At 32.6% G+C, this 18,226-nt stretch overlaps 4 protein-coding genes and 2 long non-coding RNA genes across 6 annotated transcripts; 1 reads left to right on the plus strand and 5 right to left on the minus strand.

Moving 5' to 3' along the window:
• The first annotated feature begins 869 nt into the window (after window positions 1–869).
• On the plus strand, window positions 870–5,475 carry LOC125864741 (auxin transporter-like protein 2). The gene is made up of 8 exons (XM_049544808.1): window positions 870–1,152; window positions 1,241–1,426; window positions 1,756–1,868; window positions 1,956–2,139; window positions 2,469–2,566; window positions 3,476–3,683; window positions 4,397–4,654; window positions 5,046–5,475. Exons 1-8 carry the CDS (start codon window positions 988–990, stop codon window positions 5,298–5,300), a joined length of 1,467 nt encoding a protein of 488 aa, XP_049400765.1. The 5' UTR covers window positions 870–987; the 3' UTR covers window positions 5,301–5,475.
• A 2,916-nt stretch (window positions 5,476–8,391) lies between these two features.
• Window positions 8,392–9,592, minus strand: LOC125864777 (uncharacterized). The gene is made up of 5 exons (XR_007446269.1): window positions 9,380–9,592; window positions 9,133–9,290; window positions 8,764–9,058; window positions 8,615–8,683; window positions 8,392–8,523 (listed from the first exon to the last, which is right to left on the minus strand). It is a non-coding gene; the product is annotated as an uncharacterized LOC125864777 (long non-coding RNA).
• A 141-nt stretch (window positions 9,593–9,733) lies between these two features.
• Window positions 9,734–10,642, minus strand: LOC125864782 (uncharacterized). The gene is made up of 3 exons (XR_007446274.1): window positions 10,545–10,642; window positions 9,915–10,002; window positions 9,734–9,823 (listed from the first exon to the last, which is right to left on the minus strand). It is a non-coding gene; the product is annotated as an uncharacterized LOC125864782 (long non-coding RNA).
• Window positions 10,643–10,667: 25 nt separating this feature from the next.
• Window positions 10,668–12,672, minus strand: LOC125864171 (uncharacterized). The gene is made up of 3 exons (XM_049544087.1): window positions 11,913–12,672; window positions 10,881–11,002; window positions 10,668–10,790 (listed from the first exon to the last, which is right to left on the minus strand). The coding sequence occupies exons 1-3, from the start codon at window positions 12,670–12,672 to the stop codon at window positions 10,668–10,670; spliced, it is 1,005 nt and encodes a 334-aa protein (XP_049400044.1).
• LOC125864174 (uncharacterized) lies at window positions 12,672–13,514 on the minus strand. The gene has a single exon (XM_049544088.1). It carries the CDS (start codon window positions 13,512–13,514, stop codon window positions 12,672–12,674), a length of 843 nt encoding a protein of 280 aa, XP_049400045.1.
• Window positions 13,515–13,601: 87 nt separating this feature from the next.
• On the minus strand, window positions 13,602–14,670 carry LOC125864175 (uncharacterized). The gene is made up of 2 exons (XM_049544089.1): window positions 14,497–14,670; window positions 13,602–14,399 (listed from the first exon to the last, which is right to left on the minus strand). Exons 1-2 carry the CDS (start codon window positions 14,668–14,670, stop codon window positions 13,602–13,604), a joined length of 972 nt encoding a protein of 323 aa, XP_049400046.1.
• Window positions 14,671–18,226: the final 3,556 nt, after the last annotated feature.

The following is an 18,226-nucleotide window of genomic DNA, read 5'->3' on the forward strand; positions in this document are numbered from 1 at the left end:
TAGTAGGTGTCGGAATCAAAATCTAATCAAATGCAAAATGAAATATTTCTATTTTTATTTACTTTTAATTACTACTTTCATCGGACTACTTTACTTGTCACACTTCTTATTTCAACACCCCTTCAGAAAGTATATATTTTGACTATAATATTTTTATTTATTATTTTAACCATTAAAATGTTAATATCTCTTTAATGAATATTTTCTCTTTAATCTCTCTTTAATAAATAAAAAAGAGGTAATTTAAGCAATAATAGTATTGGAGTATGTGTATTTGTTCTTCATTTAGATTTTCTATGTTAAATTTGTCAATATTTATATTTTCAAGAATAATATACTTAATTATATTTTGATTTTTTAAAACTAATATAGACCATTTAATTTTAATAATGACCACAAGTAAAGTGATTAGAGAGTAGGTACTTTTACTTCAATTTATACATTTAAAATTGTAAATTAATACATTATATTTCATTGTAGTTAGCCAAACAAATATATCGAGATCCATAAGAACAATCAGGTGAAACATATTGATTTAATTATATAATTCTTTTATAGGAGAAAATATAATTACAAATGATCTTAATAAGATTATTTTTTTCTATTTACTGGATATAAAAAGAAAAAAATTGAATCTTCTTTTGGAATAAAAAAAAAGGAAAAAGAAAATTAGCACCCTCCCTACCCACAAAAAAAAATCCCAAAATAAAAAAGAAATAAGGGATATTTGCTAATACCTTCACTTGTCTGAATATAAATATAACATGAATTTGTGAGACATAACCACACTAGGCCTCCTCTCATTCATGTTTCTCCAGTAAAAACCACACACCAAAAAAAATACTACAATTAACCACAAAACACAAGTGAAAATTGAGTTTCTGGTTTGCTAATCTGAATACAGGAGATAACAGTGTATATATACGTATTTTCATCAGTTATCTCAAAAAAAAATTGAGAGGAATTAAATAGGAATAGCAAGAAGATATGGCATTATCTTCTAATGACAAAGTAGTAGAGACAGTAATTGTTGGAAATTATGTAGAAATGGAGACTGAAGGTAAGTCTATTAACGTTAAGTCCAAAATCTCCAATTTTTTCTGGCATGGTGGCTCTACTTATGATGCTTGGTTTAGCTGTGCCTCTAATCAGGTACTACAAAATTTGTCCGTCGCTAATTCCTGTTTGTTTTTGTAGTAGTGTATTTGATGACTTATATTTTTCATTTGTCAAATGTCAGGTAGCTCAAGTTCTATTGACTCTGCCATACTCATTTTCTCAATTGGGGATGATTTCTGGGATTTCATTTCAGCTTTTCTATGGTTTATTGGGTAGTTGGACTGCTTATCTCATTAGCATCCTCTATGTTGAGTATAGAACCAGAAAAGAAAGAGAAAAAGTCAATTTTCGCAATCACGTTATTCAGGTAATTTATTTGTTCACTGCTATTTTTGTAGATATTTTAATTGAATCAGTGAGAAAAAAAATGATAGCAATGTTTTCATACACAAATAGGATATTTCCTACTATTTCAGTGAGAGCCAATTCTTCATCGTGCATTTTTTGGTGAGAAAATCATGTATTGTAGCACAAATTTCTTATTGATTTGCGGTGGGAAAAACCTTTGGTTCTAGTAGTGATTCGAAGTTGGAGGAAAACGAAAATTATTTAGAATTTGATAGTTGTTAGTTTATTTAATTTGTATTTAAATAGAAAATCATCCAAATTTTCTCATGTTTTTAACTTTTCTTATAGTGGTTCGAAGTTCTTGATGGGCTGCTAGGGAAGCATTGGAGAAACGTTGGTTTGGCATTTAATTGCACTTTCCTACTCTTTGGATCAGTTATTCAACTCATTGCTTGTGCAAGGTTCGTAATTGTTACTAATTTTTTTTGGCATCCAAATTGTACAATATTTTTTTCGTTTTAATTTGTTTGTTTGATTTTGACTTGCAGTAACATATATTACATAAATGATAATTTGGACAAGAGGACTTGGACTTATATCTTTGGTGCTTGTTGTGCCACAACTGTCTTCATTCCTTCTTTCCACAATTATAGAATTTGGTCTTTTCTTGGCTTGTTGATGACCACTTTCACTGCTTGGTATCTTACTGTTGCATCACTACTCCATGGCCAGGTACCTACTCGTTATATAATAAGATCAAACTCGTTATAAATTTACTGACTCTAAATTTTGTATTTGCATCAACTCCCAATATGTTGTATACATAGGGGTGGAGCTACATTGGTGGTTATGAGTTCAGTAGAATCAATAACTTTGATTCAAATCATATATTTGTTATCACTTGTGAGTTGTGACATGTGAATACAAAGTTTGAAGATTCTAGTCTAAGTAAACCTTTAATCATAACAGTATGTGGGGGTTGGATATATATTTAATAATTATTTTCTTAATTATGCATTATTAATTAAGGGATTTCATTCTAATTTCTTGTAATTAATAAGGTGGAGGGGGTGAAGCACTCAGGACCAACCAAATTGGTGCTATATTTCACAGGAGCCACAAACATTCTCTATACATTTGGGGGACATGCTGTTACTGTGTAAGACTATAAAACATTATTTTTATATGTTACGTCTTTTTAACGTTAGTATTATTCATTATTGTCAAATTCTGGTCAAATTTCCTGATCATTTAACATTACCCTTTAATTTATATGTTGCAAGTACGAGGTCCTTGTCTCACTACCATAAATCCATAAACTAAAAAATGTAGAAAAATACAATTTACTTTAATGCTATTGTTATTATGTTGAAAGTGACTTCACCTTAACATGTTTCGACATATTCTGAGAAGTAAATATCCAATTTGTCGATAAAAGTTTTAATCTTAGCATTTACGACACCATGTCCAATCGTTATCAAAACGCTACATTATTTTGTATAGTTTTTTTTTTCTCACTCGGTTGTCTAGTATCCGTGTTAGAATCCGGCTATTTCAAATTCATGCGTAGGGCCCCACTCGGGGAGAAGCACTCACTACCAAAGATCTTTTTTATACCCAGAACTCATACCCAAGACCTCTGATTAAGGGAGAAGCAACATCATTCACTGCACTACGTATCCACATCCTTTAATTAGTAGTTATTTTGTATAGTTGTGTGTTCACATTTCATTCTAACATTATTTGCATGTGTTAATGTAAACTTTCAGCATCTCTTTTTTTCAATAAAAAGGAATGAGAAGCAAAAAAGTCTCAGTTTTTACCCTTTTCAAGTTGAAAAGCAACAATGAAATTATTTTTTTAAATGTTGGAAAGCTACAATTCTTTTTCCAATTACTTTTGCTTTTCCTGCACAATTAATCAATGAGAATGGAAGAGGCTATGATGGGAAAAAAAAGCATAATTACCAGCTGGAACCTTTAAGAAATTAACTAAAAGAAAAGGATTTTAGTTTTCTATTAATTATTTAAAATTGAATTAATTACCAACTTAATTAATTAAACTGCAGAGAGGTAATGCATGCAATGTGGAAACCACAAAAGTTCAAGGCAATATATTTATGGGCAACAGTGTATGTGTTGACACTAACACTTCCATCAGGAGCAGCAGTGTATTGGGCCTTTGGTGATTTGCTACTTGATCACTCCAATGCCTTCTCTCTTCTCCCTAGAACACCCTTAAGAGACATGGCTGTCATCCTCATGCTCATCCATCAGGTATACTCTAATGTATAGTCGTTCATCAAAATAATAGTAAGCAAATATTTTATTTTTATATTATTATATGATATGTATAAAATATATTTTTTTGTCTTTATTTATGTGACGTAGTTCAAATTTCAAGAGTCAAACTTCTTTATTTTGACTGTGCATTTGGATATATAATGGGTAAGTTTTTCAAAAAATAATTTACATATTTAGAAACTATATAAAAAATATATTATAAGTCACAAGAATTAATATTTTAAGGGCATACAATAAATCGTTGTCAAAGATTTTCTTTTTTGACTCTCGAAATTCAAACTATATCATGTAAATTGGGACAAAAAGAGTAAAATATATTTTATGCAAAATAGTATGTTTTTTGTGTATATATATATATATATATATGGCAAGTCATTGTAATTATTTTCATAAATAGATCGAATATATAACTTGCATTTTAGATACGTAAATATTCATAAAAAGTTTGATAACTCGAAAATAAGGTACACTACTTGCTAAAACATGTAACTTGGGTAAGTTAAATCATTTTATTTTATTTAAATTATATATATTGATAATCTAGATGTATTTTACACGTACAATACTATCAGTATAGTTTAACATGTGATAACAAATTAGTTCTTTTTTACGAGGTTATCAACGTTGCACTAATCATATAAATTTACTTGTAATTATCTTACACGGTTTGTTGTGTGTAATTGCAGTTTATAACATTTGGATTTGCTTGTACTCCCTTATATTTTGTGTGGGAGAAGGCCATAGGGATGCATGATTGTAACAGTTTGTGCAAAAGGGCAGCAGCAAGATTGCCTGTGGTTATTCCTATATGGTTTTTAGCAATAATTTTCCCATTCTTTGGGCCAATAAATTCAACAGTTGGATCACTTCTAGTTAGCTTCACTGTTTACATTATCCCTGCTCTTGCTCACATGTTCACCTTCAAATCTGCTGCTGCTAGAGAGGTATACATTAAATCTGGCTATATTAAACTTTACAAAGTAAAAATTAATGATCCTAGGATTGATTTTATGAACCATTATACATGTAATATACATATAATAATAATTAGTGTATAGATTATGTATATATCGGCAATAATTGTAAATCAATTTAGCTGAACGGTACATATTGATAAGTTATTCAATAATCTACTTATATATGAAAAATGAGATCGATGTCGTTTCTTCAACTCCAAACTTAAAACCGAGTAGTACTATGATGAGTGACCCCGATCCTAATGTCACTCCCATTAATGTGACACTTGTTGAACCCTCAATTATTTGTTTAAACTATGCTTCTTGTTATGATTCATCATCAATCTAATACTAATTATTACACACATTGTTATGGCAGAATGCAGTAGAACAACCCCCAAGATTTGTTGGAAAATGGGCAGGCACATTCACAATAAACATATTTGTAGTTGTTTGGGTATTCATTATTGGCTTTGGATTTGGTGGTTGGGCTAGCATGCTCAATTTCATTCATCAAATTGACACATTTGGTCTATTCACCAAATGTTACCAATGTCCATCTCCTAAACAATTCCCCATCCCATCTCCGCCTTACGCCGCCGCTCCACAGCCTGCTCCGGCCAACTTCAAATAACTAAGCCTTGTTGGCTTTAATTTTTTTATATTTTCTGTAACCTTTCCCAGGGAAATTTTTATTTTTAGCTAGGCTTAGATATTGATTGGAAGTTGTAATGGAGTATGCCACAAAATTTGCAATTCCCTCATTCTCTTTATGATAATTGTTGATCTTCTCTTATGCTATTTCTCTTTTATTCAGGTTTGCTTTATCTATTTCCACATGACACGTGATTTCTTTTTAGTAAATGTCACTAAGTTTGTTGTTTAGTGGTTATTTCAATTATATATATATTCTTACAAATAAAACAGAAATGAAAAATAATTAAGAATTTTATAACTTATTTGTCGCTAAATTGCACTAACTTAGCATTACTACATGAAATCTTATAGTCTTGAAATTTGTTCTCCTGCTAATTGTGAGCGATCAACTTTTGCTTCTACTATTCAGTATAGTCGCCAGAATATCCTTTGCATTTCCAGTTGATCAGTTTTTGTTGGAATTGAGATATTTGCGTCTCAGCCTGAATATTCTATTATTTATATATATCATTTGTTTTTCAACTATAATTTATTGTATTTATATAGTAATATAAAAAACATTTTTTTATAACTAGAAATGAACTGGATTTTTTTTTTTAATTAGCAATAGTAATTAGGAATTCTATAACTAAAATGAAGCTAGATCGACTCCATCAACTTGGTATTACAACGTCAACACGAAACCGTATTGACTAATTTAGGAGGTGAAGATTGGATGCGGCCAACTGGCTCATCCAGGTTAGCAAGCACACAAACTGAGTTTGCAAGACTTGAAATCTATAATTATTTTCAGCAAGATTACTAAAACAAGTATGTGATCTTGCAGTGAAAATTATTTACACGACACTATGTATCATAAGCGAGCATTGACTCAACTATAATCAGGAGAACACCCAATGAAGATGGTGTTTTCTCCAATATGATTCCATCAGTAAGCTGGATAAGGTTATAACATTCCAAAAATCAAGATTACATCGAAGAATGAATTCAAAGATAAATCAGTGATCAAATTTTTGAGTCATAACTGGATGCTCTTTATCAGTATTCCCTAAAATTCCAACTTGGGAAAGCTTCTCCATGGTTAAAGATAAAATAGAGTGGAAAATAGTTGTCTATACCATTTGATTTTCCATAAAAGAACATTGTTATGTTTTTCAGGTATACAACTGTTGAGAAAGACCCAGAGGACCAAGGAAAATTTAGATATTCACTAATATTATGCGTCGCTACTTTTAGGCTGCCTTTAAGCATAAAAAATGAGCTTCAAGTGCATGAAAGCCACTACCTGGATTACATTGAAGAAGTACTCGATAAAGGAAATGGGATAGATTGAATAATGGGGCAGATACTATGTGCTACGAATACATCGCTAGTCTTTTGGTTGCAGACTATTCCATAAAGGTAGGTGGTGAAAGGCAATTATAAGTAACTAAGTCTTTTGTTTTTTTGGAATTTATGTTGTGAATGAGTGCAAAGTTCCATTTGACAGATGTTTATAAATCAAAAGGTTCTCATCTTCAACAACACAAATCCAAAATTGATTGTACCAACAAATACCGCTATGTGTTAAGTTTAGCCGTAAAGGCAACTTATGAAAGGCAATTATAAGTAGCTAAGTCATCCATTAGTCAACAACCACTTGAAGCTATTCCTCAAAGGCAAATGGTGGAAGGCAATTATAAGTAACTAAGTCATTTTGTGTGGAACTTATCTCGTTAATGAATGGAAAGTACCTTTTGACAGGTGTTTAAAAACCCAAAGCATCTCCTCTTCAACAACACAAATCCAAAAGTGAATGTGACATGAAATACCTCTATGTGCTAAGTTTTAGTCTAAAAGGCAACTTATGGAAGGGACTTTTAAGAAACTAAGTCATCCATGAGTAAATATCCACTTTGAATTATATATCCCATTCTAGTATTAGTGCAAAGTACCATTTGACAGGTGTTTATAATCTATAAGCTTCTCCTCTATAACAACACAAGTCCAAAATTGAATGTAACATGAAATACCTAGAAGTGTTAAGTTGTTAACTTAAAGGCAACTTATGGAATGGAATTCACAAAGTTGAATAAACAGAGTATAAAGGATATGAATAAGCCATAAGATATAGAGTAACTATAAAGGAATTATAACTCCAACTGATAATATCCATGTTCGCAATGACTTCAATAGTATGTGAATATTTGAAATGAGCATAAAACATCTCTTTAATGTATCATACACTTAATATGAGTTAAATTGATCCAACCCATTGTGATATATTTTAAATAGAATATGATGTGTCATGTAGGATTTTTTTATGTAAGTAACATGCATTTGCACTACCGTTTCGTGATGTTTATGAACCACAAGGTTCTCCTCATCAACAACACAAATTCGAAGTGTACAAAGTATATCTATTATTGTGGAACCATGTTGACCAGAAACCAACTCTGAAAGGCAAGAATATAGTAAGCGATTGTTAGAATTGATTTAGAAGTTATACCGCGAAGGAAAATTTGGGTAAAGTATGGAGGAACTTACCAAACATATCATGTTAACTCGTCATCCCAGTAGTGATAGACAATATGCAGCTCTATAAATTCTCCTGTATTGAATAGAGAGCATAACTCTGTACGTACGACTAGATAGCAAGCACGAAAGGAATAACTTGAACAACGTGGGGACTGATATAGGGGTACATAAGAGAAGAAAAAGCAGATCTGATTTTGTTGACAAAGGCATCGTATGAAAACAACCAAATAGATTAATAATAGAAGTTGTCTAAGTTTGGATAAAACCATACAAGTATGAATATCATCACTATGGACAACATGCGCTACTTATTAAATTAAACTTGAAATGGTAAAAGGACGAAACAACTTAACTAAGCTGAAAGGCGGGTTGTTATTATACTAAACTAAAAAATATAAAAGGACGAAACAACTAAAGTTAGCTCAAACAACAGAAAAGAATCAGAAGCAGCACTAATCCCTCTACTCTTCCACTTATTTGTGTGTTGAACACTTATTCCTTGTCATTTATGACCAACACTAATCCCTTTACTTCTTGACCTTATTTGTGTATGCAACGCTTAATTACTCACCATCTATGATTAGGTTTCTTCGTTTCCTACTCTTAGAACCATTAGTGACATGTAGTTCATCCTCATGATCTTCCAAGTCAGTCAGTAACACATCAACAGATACCTGATTGTTCTGCAAAAAGTAAATTTATCAACATATTTATTAACCATGTTAATTTTTAAATTGATTTGAAGTTGCATATTAAAACATTAAATGTAATTACCATCTCTTTGGTCAATCCGTTAGTTCCCTGATCCTTTGGGGTGGTTTCATTGTTGGATAAGTTCTTCCGCTGGAAGAAGAACAATAGGCAAAATATATTACTAAGTAAGGGTAATTGTAAATTAAAATTCATAGTCTATATTGCAATACCTTTTCTTCTTTCCTTAGTTTGTATTGTACTTCCAAATTATCATCTGGAATCCAAAGCTTTGATATTGTAAAATTCTCAAGCCCTTCTTTCAAATTATAATGATTTAATCTTAGTTTAAAAACAAATTCTTTCCCGCAGAGGCTTTGGACTTAGACAGGCACATCATTGTTAGCCGTGGTAAGCTTGTTAAACAACTTGTGAGCCGATGTATCAATGAGTTTCTCAGCCACATCATTAAATATGGTAAAAGTAGTGTCTCCAGTCCTATCTGTCACTTTTAGGTGTATCTTGTACCTATGTTTAGATAATAAGTTAGATTGATTCACAACATATAAAATCCTAGTTCACAGTCCTTCACAAATCCTTACCTGACCAAAGGAAACTTGCAATCTTTATTGCAATTGTTGCATCGATAGATCCTATTTGTTGGTTCAATCTTCTTCGAACACACATTGCATGAAATGTAGTACCAACCAAAATAGTTATCTATTTCCTTTATCTTGCTCTTCACGGTAACAATGTATTCCTATAGTTTTAAATAAATACCATGAAATAGCGTAACGATCCTGTTTAAATGGGAAACCAAAAATTCGAGAAGCATAATAAGAAAAGAACCTATAGTTCAGAGCTCCATTCAGCCTCCAACAACTCCTTAATGTCCATTCGGTTCAAAAACATCTCTTCCTCAATAGGAAGACTGTTAACATTAGAGCTTTCGATAACTTGAAGTTCTATGGACATGGTGGAAAATTTTGGAGCCAAAGATCTTATGTAATTTATATCAAGATTTACATAAATTTTGCTTGCATAGGTGGTGGAGAAGCTAACCTCACCTATTATCAATGTATGGGTTAAAAACAAAAGTCTGACATTTATTCGAAACATTAGCAGTTAAATTCCTAGTATCTACAACTAAATCGGAAATAATTACCACGAAATTCTTTCACCGTTGTAGAAGTCACTATCAGTACTATATATGGGCCAGCATCATTGTTATACAAATAAGGAGAAAACTTCTCCTCAAGTTCTTCTCATAAGGTAATTTTTGCTTTAGCCGAACTATGCAGACAAAACATAAATCAATAATCAAATAATTCTATTGTTAGGAGATAACAAAGTAAAGCAACTTAAAATGAGATGAGTGACTTACTAATTTGTAAGAATGTGGATATCCCTCTTCTTCTATTTTGAACCAACACTCTCGATATCACCAATTCCATATAAACAACCAACCACATCTACGAATATTGAAGAAGAAGATTCGGATGTAAGTGTTGTATTCCAATAGTTTAGGCAATTATTTTCCATTTACACATAAATAAACTACCAACCAACCACATCTATGATTATTGAAGATGAAGAATCGTATGTAAGACTCGTATTCAAAGAGTTTAGGGTATTATTAAACATTTACACATCACTCTGAGGTTAGAGTATCAATCTATAATGTGATAGGTACCGGTTAAATTTAAATAGCTAGTTTAGCCATATTCTGTTTTATATTGATAGTGTTTCTCGGGAATATAATGTTTTTGAATGATGAAGTTCATCCTTTTTCAAAATTATCAATTTTATTAAGTATGTGATAGGAAATTACTGATATATCAAGAATAGATAATATACATTAGAAGGGAGTTGTCATATAGGATAGAAAGAGCAAACCTATATCAAGGTCGTGAATGTCATCAAACAGAATATCATGAGTTTATCTTAGTAATATATTTTGCAGCGACGTATAACTAAAAATGTAATTGGTAAGAATTTAAATATAAATATAGACATGATAAGACAGTGTTGTTGTTCACCCTTGAGTCAATCACACCTGAATTTATAAATTCGAAACCGTTTATTGGAATTTCAACAATATTTTCAGACAAATTCTTGATTGCAGTTTTGAACAAGTCTATATCCCCCATGTTTTCAACAACTTTGAAGTTCTTGATGATAAAAATACAGAACCTTCACTCAACATGTCTTTGAACTTGTTAACATGAGTTTTCCTAATTATACCATGCATCAAATTACCCTGACAGAAGAATAAATTAGTAAGTAATTTGAGAATTCAAACTTCCAAAAGTAATATGTAATTGGGAGAATGAATCAATGGAATACGTACCTTTTCATCAATAAATATCATATCCATACTGATCAACTCATCATTTTTCTTGGGATTAATGGCATCCCACATTCTACAAAGTCTTACTCTTATTGTAAAATCATCTCGACCAGTAACCAAGTCTGAAAGAAAAGAAGTCGTCATTGTAAAAACTCAATTAGAAGGAGTAGAGACAATGTAAATTTGAATATGGGAATGATTCACTAACCATCTATATATACTACAAGAATAAGGGTTATGAAAGGGGAGAATAAATTAGCAGAGTAATTAGCAGAGCAATTATCACAAGATTAATACACAATTAAAGAAATTACAGTTACAAATAAGGAAGATAAGGCAATGAATTTTATGGAAACGTGCCTCATAAGTTCTTGGGGGGAAGAAGCTCAACGGTAGATATAAAAAGAACGATTCTTGGGAGGGATAAGCTCAACAGTAATTAAGAACGTGATGTTAAAAAAATGACTGACCTGGGTCATTATAGTCCTGTATATTCAATTGGATCATTAAATTTGTGTACATGGGCTGGGCTTTACTGTAATTTAATATTATTTGTATTTAATAGGTAACATGTGGGTTGGAGTTAATCAATTATATTGTGGGGTAATTTTTATGTGATTTAGTTATTTACCTATTATATGGTGGAAAAATTAGAAATCAATCTAGCTTCAGAACCATTCCATAGTAACATAAGTCATATGAGGTTAGAAAGTAGTACACATTAATGAGTTTATTGATTCCGTTGTTGATAGTTTTTTCAACATGTCAACTCTGCAGGTCTTACAACTGTGAGTCCAATGTAGATAAATGTTGTAAACCAAATAAGTATAATATAAATGGTAATGAAATAATATTAATTGGTTCTTATCTGAAATTCCTTTAGTTATATAGTATTTGTGTGAGTTCCTGGTACTTCATCTACATCATCAGTCTTCAAGTGAGTACCTATTTGTCCCAAAACAGAGCACTGTTAACTGAACAGTTATGAATTTGTATAGTAAAATAATATTATGGAATGAAATAAAGAAATACCTGTTTCTATTTCAGCTTGAGGGCATATATTTTGAAATACTTCTGTGTAAACAATATTTTTAACGAACATAGGATCTTCCATGTCGTCGTCAACATTTAGTATAGTTAATCCTTGTCTTTTTGTTACTCGAGATAGTGCTACGTATAATTGGCCATGAGTGAATACTTGTTTAGGAAGATACAATCCAACATGGTTGAGAGACTGTCCTTGACTTTTATTAATTGTCATAGCGAAGCATGGTGCTACAGAAAGTTCTCGTCTGTTAAACTTGAATTGCCACTTTGAATCATTAGGAGACATAATAATTCTTGGTATTGTTGCTTTCGAGCCAATGTTCTTTCCGGAGATGATATTTGCCCTAATAGACCAGTTACCAAGATGTGTGACAATCAATCTTGTTCCATTGCATAGTCCTTCACTTTGATTTAGATTCCTGAGAAGCATAACTGGAGTGCCTACTTTTAAGTGTACGTCATGATTAGGAATTCTCGAAAATCTTAAGTTGTTTAAAATTTCTATTGGGTACAACAGATCTTCATCATTAGTGTTGACACTTGCTTTACACACATTGTCTGAGCTAAAATATGTTCTTCCTTCACCTGGAATCATTTGCATAATTGTATCATTCAATTCATGGACCATTTCATTTTTAGGAGTAAGTATTGCTCTTTCTTGCAAATATGTTGGGTCATTGTACTTCTGCAAGAGGGATGGGTAAACTGCCTCGACGATTGACCCGATTGGATCATTGAATGGCATTATACATATATAATAAGGTCATTGTCAACATCACTATAAAAGGATCCATCCCCAATTTGTAACAACCATTTGTCGAAAGTAGTAATTTCAACGGCCTCAGAATCAAATACTCTTCCATAACAAAGTTGCATATTTTGTTTCAGCTCATAAATTGTAAAGAATGGCCACAAATATGAGGAGTTGAGTGATGCATCTAGAATATCAGCTCGTGTTCCTTTTGGAATCACTGGAAGTATTTGACGAAAATCACCACCAAATACGATTGTAAGGCCTCCAAATGGCTTATCTGAGCTGTTTTCATATTTCACTCGGAGGATATCTCGCAAGGTCCTGTCTAAGGCTTCAAAACAAAATTTATTTGCCATTAGTTCTTCATCCCAAATGATTAAAGATGTTTTCAGAAGTAGTTCGGCTAACTGACTTTCTTGTCGTATTGCACAAGTTGATTCTACACTGATGTCCAAAGAAATATGAAATCGTGAATGTGTTGTCCTACCATTTGGTAATAACAAAGCCACTATTCCGGAAGTAGCAACTGGAAGAACTATTTTTGATTCTGATCTCAACTTGGAAATTATTGTATTCCATAAAAATGTCTTTCCGGTACCACCATGTCTATTTATAAAAAGTAAGCGGCCTTCTTCATTTACAATTGATGTTATTATTGCTTCATAAGCTATCTTTTGGCAATCATTTAAGAGAGCGAATGATTTATCATGTACATCCTTTAAGCAACCTTTGTCATATTCTAGTTCCTCATTGATTAGATGATTCCCTGTGTCATTCATCAAAGTAGAATCTGGAAGTGGCATTCCATGTATGTCTTTCAAACTTTTTCCCATCTTCATAAGTATGGTTTCTTTCTCAAATAACGTATACGATTCAAGTTGTTTTTCAGTTAACTATAAATCGTCCAATTGAAATCTCTTTCATTGTAATGATGTTATATCTTCTAATAAAATTTCATAGTTGCTCCTCCAAAGTTTGGATGAATCAGACACTTGACAGTGAATTAGTATCGTTACAAACAGATTTCTCAGCTCATTTCCTGATGCCCAACATGCAGCTTCAGCCAAGCAGTCATTCCATTCTTTATCATCCTCCAATAATCCTAATGCGTAGCATGCCTCCTTATAAGTATCATACCGGACTCCATTAATTGTTCTTATGCTTTCAAAGGAAGTGCTTCCTTTCACAAAATTAAGTAGCATTCTCATGTAAAATCGTTCTCCACTTGCAGGATGCGCGAAATGAATTCTACCAATTGACTTTCCCTTTTTTCTTCCAATACATCTTTTACCTCTTGCATCCCAGACCCAACGCGTAGGAAAATCTGAATATGTTAGGTCTCGCGCATCCTCATATTCTTTGTTTGCCTCAAACCATTCCGTGAATTTTGTTTTTACTATATCGGGTCTGTTTAGTATGCTTTCAGGACATCTTTCTTCTTGGAATACTATGGTGTTTTCTCCCTGTAAATGGAATGGCAAACGCTCAATTGCTGGCTCTCTATGATGTATGTCAAATTTAAAGATCCTCCAGCAAGTTTCTGTAGCTGATATGTATCTACAATCTAGATATCTTTTGATCTCATCACGTTCTGTGGTAGTATCTAAACATTCTATACCGATTGTTGCTCTATCAGATCCCTTATTGACATATTTAAATAGGTACTTCACCGATATTGAGTAATTGCATAGCTCGACATTTATATGTGCATCAAATTCCTGTTATAAGGGACGACATATCTGTTATCTAAAAAGACATTATTTTATTGGCTTTTGTACCTGTGTTTCTTCTCCTATAAATTGGGAACCCATCTACATCAAAAGTTGTTTGATTGTTGAACTTCTTTAGGAAATGTTTGCTGCACTTTCCTTGTTTCATACATGGGCATCCTGGATTGAGGTCTCCACAAGGTCCATGCATCATGTAGTTCTTCACAACATTATAACCATCAGGATCGACATCCATATCAGGTATTTCAGCTGTTATCATGGTGTTGATATGATCTATAGATGGACTTTTTAATGTGGGATGCAGGAAGAGTAGTGTATGTGCATGAGGTAGTCCTGTTTTTTGAAACTCAATTGTATATAAACCTACAGAGTTAATGGTATAATGTGTTTGTTAGGATGCCGAAAAAGTAAGCATTTGTTTGTTTTTACCAAAATGTAAACGCTTTAATTAATAACTGATGCATTATGTTAGTATGTTTAAGTTTGAACTTACATGCGATTATTTTTCCAAAAGGCTATTGCTTTTTCAGATTTTGCATCAGTTGGAATAACTTGATTTGGAACACTCTGCATACGATGTCCACCTTGTTATCAACACCAGATTGGTCTATTAAGCGAATCATTTCATTTATTTCGGGCCACTTTGGATTGCATGTGAAAGCGAGGAACAAATTTGGATATCCAGCCCACCTACGAATTGCCATTGCATCTTGATAATTTTGTGCCCGATAGCTGGTCCTCCAGTGTGAGATGAGGCATAATAACTGTTTTTCCTACTAGTGAACAATCTAAATCACCACGAACAATGGCATCCATTAAGCCAGAGTAAAGAGCAGTTCTGAGTTTTGTTTGATTATTCCGAATATAACTAAATCTTTCTTTCTTGATTGCTATGTAACCGTCAACAATGTATTGTTGTAATAGTCTACCAGCTAATAAGAGAGTCTTACCCTCGTTAAGCGTTTGTTGTATTCTAAAGCAATAAAAGTCTCTCATTGATAATTTTTGTCGTTTGTAAGTCTTGTTGATCACATCTGCCAAATTTATTCCAAGTCTATATCCATCTTCGCCATATGGGTGTATTAATGGGTATGTCATAGACAAAAAACTTGGTGTAGATCAGTAATTTTTTGAAGTCCATTTTTCCTATGCTCTACAATAATATCTCGCTGGAAATTTTCTTCCGTTAGATCACCCACTATTAATCCAGCTACTTCAGAAGTTGTGGGTATATTATATTGCCGACTATCTGTTGTCCTGTTAGATAGGAGACGTAGGAAAAATTCACATTCAAGAAGCTCTTTATATCTATCCCTAGCCATTCGAAATGTTTTTACCAATATATTATGCGCGTCCAACATTTCAGATAAGCCATGAACAATTTTGGGATCAATGTCTCCTTGCAACAGACAATTCATTCTGTTGTTTATCTCATTTTCAGTATCATATATATATAGTTGAGCAAACTGGGGTCTTTTACCAATTTCAGGCAATAAAGATCCTATACGATGATAATTCTGACCACTCATCCTAAAAACGTATGGCCCCTTTGAGCGATTGATAGATCCATCAACTCGGCCACCGATGGATGTAAATGCAAATATTGAGTTATAAATCTTGATATTTTTTTGAAAATTCATACCTAGTTGTCCAGATTTTGTACCCGAAAGATACTTGAGATAAGGTGGTGGTTCGCTCAATAAAGGAAGTTGTACACGACCTCCTCCTATACAACAAAATGAGAATATCGGTTTTGTTGTTTGTACTATTTTTGTTGTCCGTTCTTCATACCATAACAGAGCTCTACAATATTGGCATGTAAACTTTGGGGGGCCAAAATTCCAAGTTGTTGTGTAATGGGTTGTCAAATTTGAACATTTAAATATAAACATGATCATTTTATAGGTTGTTAATGATTTATTTATTCAGTTTCTCACATGAACAATAAGTCGAACTTTGACATTTAGTTAAGAGATAAATGGGGATGCATATTAACATACCATTTTGATGAATGAAAACATGTCTGCTTGTAAACTTTGTCAACTTTGCCAACTTTGTGAATCTATTCACAAAACGTATGAGCTGAATTATTAATTTTTTTGGATGGTTCTTGTATTGTTTTTCAATTAAAGCAACTTTTCGCTTCAATCTGAAATACTTGCATCTGGTGTTTTTGAGAGAGCCCACTTCTTTATTCATTCGACTACACTCCCCTGTTGATGCATTTGCATTTTCTTTTTGTTTTAGCATCCGTTCTTGGGAAGCTAATTCTGATAGTAGCTGTTGTAGGAGCTTAATTTCCATTGAAATATTCACCGAGCCACTGTATTCTTTAATGATAGCAGATAACAATTCCATTGAACCTGTTATATTTGTTTTGGTAGAATATAATATGTTAGAAGTAGATATTTTGGCTATATCCAAATGTAATTTTTGATACAGTATACCTCAGTGCTATTGAATATGTGAGAGTACTTGTCGGAATAGAAGCTCATCTGAAAGCAATATGTGTTCTGAAGAATATTATTCAAGTAGAGTAGGAATCAATATACAAACCACTGTAAATCAAAACACTCACAGAGATGATCTCTAAGAAATTGAATGGATTGCAATGTGTGAATCTGTTGTTGCGTTAAGTTTTCTGAATTATTAAAAAAGTAAATAAACGTCTCCCCTTCCTTGAATGTGCACTCTATTTAATTTGAAGATAAAAAAGAAATGGATGATCGAATGGTGGTAGAATTTGAATATGATGAATGAGTGATTGAATGGCTGTAGATTTTGAGTGTGATGAATTTGAATATGAATAGAGGGAAGATATGAGAATTGCCTGGGCATTTAATAGGAGTGAGCTGTATTTGATTTATGGATAAAATGTAATTGAATAAGATTGCGAGGAAGATTTGGGGCTTGGCTGGTCATTTAATAACATAGATCTACCAAATCATCTGGATGTGTAACTGATACTAGCTATAATGTTTCAGGTAATGCACACCTACAAATGTGATATGGAATGATTACGAAATGATGAAAATGCAGTAAATTCGTACATCCCCTGTAACCCAACTTGCACTATCTGTCTGTAGAACGAATTGTCACCAGCTTAGCCTACCTTTAACCGTTCTCCTTTTTCATAAGTAGTTGCACTAGGTAATTTACAGACATACAAATTAGCATAATCAATTGCTTAATTTACTTCTAAATATATATTACTTCTTCATGCACACTTTTTGCAAAAAGGAGTTACAATCTCCCAACAATACTGCAAGATAAGAAATTGGCATTATATGAAAACATGTCATCCATGTGATGCGTGTAACTTGTAGACAGACATGGCTAACAAATTGTGTCCTATTGACATAACTGGATTCTCCATTTCTGTTAAATAACACATAGAAAATAAGGATGACATGATTAAAATCAAACACAAACAACCAAAAAAGTTCTCAGAATTCTCTTGCAGTAGCTCATTTGATACATTCCTTCTCTTTAATAATATATATTAGAATATTCTTCTTTGAAATAGAACAATAACCGTCTGGCTATATGGCATTGGTTACGAGACATTGGCATACACACAAGTCAAGAGCATCAATATTGAGTGCTTTATGAGAAAAAACTCATCACCTCTTTTAAAATTGCAGGGTGATAAGGGACTTTACGGGATTGAAAGTCGTGAACTTGGGTGCTTGCAGGAGGTATTGGTCAGGCACGAGCAATTGTTATGAAGATGAATTCACTCGTTTCTGTTCTGTATCTATATGATGTTGCCAATACCCCTGGTGTAACAACTGATATTAACCACATGGACAAGG

The sequence above is a fragment of the Solanum stenotomum genome, chromosome 5 (assembly GCF_019186545.1).
Source record: "Solanum stenotomum isolate F172 chromosome 5, ASM1918654v1, whole genome shotgun sequence".
Classification (NCBI taxonomy): domain Eukaryota; kingdom Viridiplantae; phylum Streptophyta; class Magnoliopsida; order Solanales; family Solanaceae; genus Solanum; species Solanum stenotomum.